Genomic DNA, 6561 nt, shown 5'->3' with positions numbered 1-6561 from the left:
CTGCATTCCTGTCACTGGCGTATGTTGGTTGCTACCCAGTACCCGCATCCAATTCAAAACACTGGTGAGGACCTTAAAAATGCAATCAATGTCCATGGCATCCTCTCACCTTCACAACATGTTCCACCCCTCTTCCATACGACACCCCGGCCTAGCCTGGTTCCAGACTAATCTGTAGTCTGGCCACGCAAGGCCTAACCCTGGCCATCACCCCAAAGTCACCTAAACTCTTCTCCCTCCAGGCTCCAATATGTGGAATGACCTTCACACCGTAGTCAGGGACTGCATACTCACTCCCCAGAGGTGTAAAGTAACTAAGTACTGTACATAAGTATAATTGAGGTATTTTTTACATACTGTAGCATTTCCAAATGTCATACTTTTACTTCACTACATCTCAGAGGCAAATATTGTACTTTTACTCCACTACAATTATTTGAAAACTTTATTTACTAGTTACTTTGCAGACTTTGATTATTAATCGCAAAACACACTACCACTTCAGCCGTATATTGTATTTCGGACCATTTGAAAATAGCAGATCTACAAGCTCACAACGTGACCGGCGTCGCAGGCTTGGTGATATGCTATTTTCAATACTTCTTTTTTTTTTTTTTTTTTTCTTCATTAAATACATTTGAAAAATGTTCAAATTGTTTTTAAATGATGAAAAGTTGTGACTTTTTGATTAAACTTTTTTTAAACTGTTTTGAAATATAATGTTTTTAATGTAGGAAAAGAAAAAAAAGGGGATATTTACTCGCGACCCATAAAAATTGGTCGGGACGTCCCAACCTAGCCTGGTAAACCCTCCCTCCGGAAAGCTCATTTGTAATTTATTTCAGGAGTGAGTCTGGCATGATCGCCCATTCTGCAATATTGGCTGTGGGGCTGGAGTTGGGCGGGAGTAATACCGTTGACTGACAACCCCTTCAGCCAATCAGCAGTGTCCCACTTCAGCCAGTGCATTTTTAACTCTTCCAGACTAATGTGACGCAACGGGACTTTTGAGACGGCCATGCCCAAAATAGGTTGCCTTTTTCGGATACATGCGTGTCACTGCCCGCCCCTGCCGGTTCTCTAGATTTTTATTTTTAAATAGGCTCTGTCATGATTAATTGACCACATATATGAAGTTAAACAACTAAATTCTATCCAAACGATATCTTAAAAGTAAATTCCGTGCCTCAAAAATAAGTTTGAGCGCGTTTTAAAACCGAAGTAAAAAAGTTTAACTGCCCACAGAAAACAATGGCGGCTCGTTCCCATTTTTGTAGGCTGCACTCGGTCCCATTCGGCTCACTCGAACTCGCCACCTGATTGGCCAACTGTCGCTGTCAATCACAGAACGATGAGCGACGACGCTGATAGGCTCTCTCATTCGGTGAACGGGGCTAGAAACGCCCAGACAAGCCTTCAGGCCAGACTCCCAAGCCACTGTTTGGGAAACAGTGTTTTGACAGTGGTAGACCCACTTTCTTGTAGCACTAAATTATTTCCTTTGCACTCTTAATTGCTTTGACCCATTTACCCTGTGGTTTGTTGACTAGGGTTCATGCCACCAACTCTGATCTTACATTAGTGTCTGCTAATGCCTAACTAAGTTTAAGTGCTTCCTTTTCAATACCTCCTTAAGCCCTCCTTCTTCAGTCCGCTGGTCAGGCAAGTGTCCAAGTGCTTGTTGATGAAGGTTGAAGAGATGCTTACAGAACACACAGGGCACTCCACTGGAAGGAGAAAAAAAGGAAAGGAGATAAATATAATAAATTAGAGCTCTTGTGTAAAAATGTTCTAAATCAGCACTGGTGCTGTGCATCCCCTCACTCAGCGCTCACCCCCCCCCCCCCCCCCGCCCACCACTCAACAGCACTTATTAACCCTTTAAGACTGGGAACGCATCTGTGTCATTTTAGATTTCTTTTGGCTATTCAAAAATAGCAGATATACAAGCTCATGAGCTTGTAGATTTTTTTTTTTTTTTTTAATCGTGAAAATGTGTGCAAATCTTTTACTATGTATGTCTTAAAGCGAACATTTGAACATATTTTGTGATGGGGGTCCGCGGCCAAATACATATCATTTTGGGGGGGGGGGGGGGGGTACTTGACATGAAATAGGTTGGAGCACCACTGATATAGCAACATCAGTGGTGGATTTAGAAAACCTTTTGAGATATGCATTTGGCCGGCAGACCCCATCTCAAAATGTTTTGTTCCAGGGACCCCCAGAAGCAAAGATTTGAGTTAAAAATGTTTGCTTTAAAAATATAGATATTCAAAGATGTTCTCACATTAGAGCTAAAGAAATCTAAAAATGACACACCCAGATGCGTTCCCGGTCTTAATGGGTTAAAATGTCAAATAATCCAGGACTGATTTGAATGAATAAAACATTATTTTAATGAAATCTGTATGAATATGTTAATGCAGCACAACCAGCACATCTGCAGTGGTTTGAGGTGGTCACACTACTCTTCCATTGAGATCATTATCATTTTGTTGTACATGTAGCCAATTTTTCTTTACCACTTGTTCTCCCCCAATTTACCGGTAGTCATTTTTGGCACATGCAGCGAATAAAGATGACCCTCTCCGCCCGACTTCCCTGACCCCGAACATGGCCAATTGCCATTTGTACAGAATAGATCATGCTCTACCAAACTGGACGCACAGTGGTGGATAAGATCCCCTAGCCTAATCACTGTGGGCAGCCCACCTGACCGGCCTTTCTGTTGTGAAGAGTTTTATCCCACGATTTTTCACCCAGTGCCAATTGCCTAAGCTGTAATCCTGGGCGCTACTCTCCCTCTGCCTCCCTCTGCCAATAAATTGCAGTTTAATATGTAACATAAACAAATGTTTCATTTATTCATTCTAGCTTTTTTTCCCTTTAAGACCTGGAACACATCAGTGTCACTTTTTGATTTGAGCTAAAAAGCATTATTTTACACTTTGGCTATTCAAAAATAGCAGATATACAAGCTCATAGCGCGGCACTCGGTGCCGTGCTATGAGCTTGTAGAAAATCGTGAAAATGTGTGCAAATCTTTGAATATATATATTTTTAAAGCGATCATTTTTAACTTAAATCTTTGCTTCTGGGGGTCCCTGGAACAACTTATTTTGAGATGGGGTCTGCGATCAAATACATATATATTTTGGGGGTCCTTGACATGAAAAAGTTTGAGCACCACTGATATAGTAGCATACGTTTTTTTCAAAAAACTGTTAGGATTTAGAAGAAGCCATTTGTAGAATCGGCTTCAGGTCTTAATGGGTAGAATGTGGGCAGATGTCGCCCTCCTGTCTTGGTAGCACACATTCACCTTTCATCACCGGCTTCTTGTCCTCTGATGGAGAGAGTGTCTCACTCTCAGCCTGGGATGGTTGTGGGGCTGAGATGGGGTCGTCCACCTTCTCCAGCTTAACGGAGATCAGGTTTAGAGGTTGGCATACGGCCTCCTCCTCTGCCTCCAGCACTGGCTCCTCCGCGGTGAGAGTAAGTGGAGCGGTCGGTTCATGTAGGTCACCACCATTACCTGGGATGTGGGTGTGAGGTTTCTTTCTGCCTTGCTGAACACGGGGAGCAGCAGGAGGAGAAGAAGCCTGCTGTATGTTTGCAGTGTTATTAGGGGTTTTGGGCCCCTTGTAGAAGAAGTGACTCCGAATGGAACCGTCCTTCTTGGGGGCCTGGTGGTCCCTCTGACTGGGGGTTCTGCATTTGACGGCCGATGCCGGGGTGTCGGGGGACAGCGGCGGGGTGTGAGAACTGGCTTTTGACAACTGCTGCCTGGAAGATGAAGATAAAACAGGAAAATCATTTGTTAGAGTGTGTGTGCGTGTGTGTGTGTGTGTGTGTGTGTGTGTGTGTGTGTGTGTGTGTGTGTGTGTGTGTGTGGGGCGCAGAGATTCCAGACAAAAAGAATCTTCCATATCCATTTTCAAAGCTGAAATGTACCCAGCTGGCACCCATTCACTGAGTATTATCTGCCTTTCACTCACACAGATTCACTCTTCACATACTGTAGTGGAAAAAATATACAAATAGCCTAATTTTACCCATTATTTACACATTGCATGCCAATCGCGTAGATCTACGCGAACCTAAATAAAGCCGCAGCGTGCCAATCGCGTAGCCTACGTGAAGTGGTCTTTTTTTTTCTCTCTCTCTCGCAGTGACACATTTTATGGTAGCACTCTCTCGCAGTGACACATTTTATGGTAGCACTCTCTCGCAGTGACACATTTCATTGTAGCACTCTCTCGCAGTGACACATTTTATGGTAGCACTCTCTCGCAGTGACACATTTCATTGTAGCACTCTCTCGCAGTGACACATTTTATGGTAGCACTCTCTCGCAGTGACACATTTTATTGTAGCACTCTCTCGCAGTGACACATTTTATGGTAGCACTCTCTCGCAGTGACACATTTTATGGTAGCACTCTCTCGCAGTGACACATTTCATTGTAGCACACCCGGATACGGAAATGACGCGTCAATCGAAGATTTTCGTTCCCATCTGCCGCCGCTCTAAAGCTTCCACTAAATCGCCATTATCTCGGTGTTGTTTTTCTCCGCGCTGAACGCTGTTTGAAACGGGTTTTAGAAACTGCTACCACTGCAAAATGGAATGTCGCCGATTGAAAAGTTCTTCTCTGGGCCACTCACACAACTACCCTGTGTGTCTACAAACAGTTGAACACGCGATCATAAGGTATTTAGCGAGGTCTGTGGCGAGGTGAAAAAATAATAATAATAATCGCTGGCAGTGGTGAGTACATTATGATATTAACCCATTGAGACCTGAAGCCGATTCTACATGTCTCCTGAATCTCAACAGTATTCTGAAAAACGTATGTTTCTATATCAATGGTTCTCAAACTTTTTCATGTCAAGGACCCCCAAAATTATATGTATTTAGCCGCGGACCCCCATCAAAATATGTTGTTCCAGGGACCCCCCACAAGCAAAGATTTGAGTTAAAAATGTTCGCTTTAAAAATATATATATTCAGAAGATTTGCACACATTTTCACGATTTTTCAAAAATAGCAGATCTACAAGCTCGTAGCGCGGCACTCGGTGCCGCGCTATGAGCTTGTAGATCTGCTATTTTTGAATAGCCCAAAGTGTAAAATAATGCTTTTTAGCTCAAATCTAAAAATGACACAGTTCCAGGTCTTAAAGGGTTAAACTCTGGCATGGAATGTGTTAAGACCTGAAGCCGATTCTACAAAAGTCTTCTAAATCCCGACAGTATTCTGAAAAACATATGTTTCTATATCAGTGGTGCTCAAACTTTTTCCACGTCAAGGACCCCAAAATGACATGTATTTTGGCCGCGGACCCCCATCGCAAAATGTGTTGTTCCAGGTACAACCCAGAAGCATGTTCGCTTTAAAATAATATATATTCAAAGAATTGATCACATTTTCACAATTAAAAAAAATATATAGCAGATATACAAACTCGTAGGACGGCACTATGAGCTTGTAGATCTGCTATTTTTTAATAGCCAAAAAGTGTGAAATTATGCTTTTTAGCTCAAATAAAAAGAAAACACAGATGCGTTCCAGGTCTTAATGGGTTAAAAGCCACATGACACAAATGTATTTATAATACACGTACTGTATGTGTACGATGTATCACATGCACACGCCACCCTTATATATATATATATATATATATATATATATACAGGGACGTGCACAGATAGACTCTAGGTGGTGCTAGAGCGCCTGCCCTTTGCCCTCTTGACCAGAAGTGCCCTTTTGAAAAATATAAATAGTGGGGTTTTTTTCAGGTTACAGCAGGGGTCTTCAACAGGGGGTCCGGGACCCCTAGGGGGTCCTCAGAGTTACTACAGGGGGTCCGCCAAATCTTTATGTGATATGATTTTTCTTTTTACCATAACCACTCGAAACCTAGCAAACCCTTTTATGAGGAGAACTTTAGCCAAAAATAGCAGACCAAGTAAACAAAAAAAAGTATAATTTACTTGAGCACCTGCCCCTCAAAATGTCTGTGCACGCCACTGTGTATATATATATATATATATATATATATATATATATATATATATATTCTGGACCAGAGGAGGGAATCTGGCAATAAATGCTGCCGACAGTAATATGAGCTCTTTGACGTAAACTACACATGTTCAATTATCTTGCACTTAACTGCTAAGCGAGAGAGAATAGAGCAGTTGGCCACAATCTTGGAGATGGTGGAAAGCAAACAAATTGCAGCATGGGGCCATTACTGGGCCATAAAACGGAATCAATGAGGTGTGCAATGCTCCGCTTTCCATATTGAAAACTTTTTATTTGTCCTCATCCTCCCCATTAGAACAGATCTGCACACACACACATACCTGCATGGATCCCCCTCCTGAAATAATGCAGAGTGGCAATACAGAGAGAGGGGAAAGGGCATGTGTGTTGCAGTTCATTTTGTTGTTACATAAAACAAAACCTATTAGTCCTCTGAGACATTTCCCTTTACTAACTGAAAAACAAGCCTCACAGACCTACAGAGCCAAAGGTGCGCAAGAGAATACA

At 42.4% G+C, this 6561-nt stretch overlaps 1 protein-coding gene across 1 annotated transcript in view; it reads right to left on the bottom strand.

The window, feature by feature from the left end:
- The window catches only part of rad18 (RAD18 E3 ubiquitin protein ligase), a gene marked incomplete at its 3' end in the record, with an annotated part of 93597 nt that overhangs the window by 61055 nt on the left and 25981 nt on the right, over positions 1-6561 (bottom strand). Inside the window, exons 5-6 of the mRNA XM_084063446.1 lie at positions 3326-3789; positions 1628-1727 (exon numbers count right to left, since the gene is read on the bottom strand). Coding sequence (XP_083919572.1) covers positions 1628-1727; positions 3326-3789 — 564 coding nt within the window. The remainder of the gene's footprint in view (positions 1-1627; positions 1728-3325; positions 3790-6561) is intronic.

The sequence above is a fragment of the Gymnoscopelus microlampas genome, assembly GCF_963454915.1.
Source record: "Gymnoscopelus microlampas genome assembly, chromosome: 7".
NCBI classification, from domain to species: Eukaryota; Metazoa; Chordata; class Actinopteri; order Myctophiformes; family Myctophidae; genus Gymnoscopelus; species Gymnoscopelus microlampas.
Note: the sequence above shows the minus strand (reverse complement) of the source record. Positions and strands in the feature narration are given on the sequence as shown.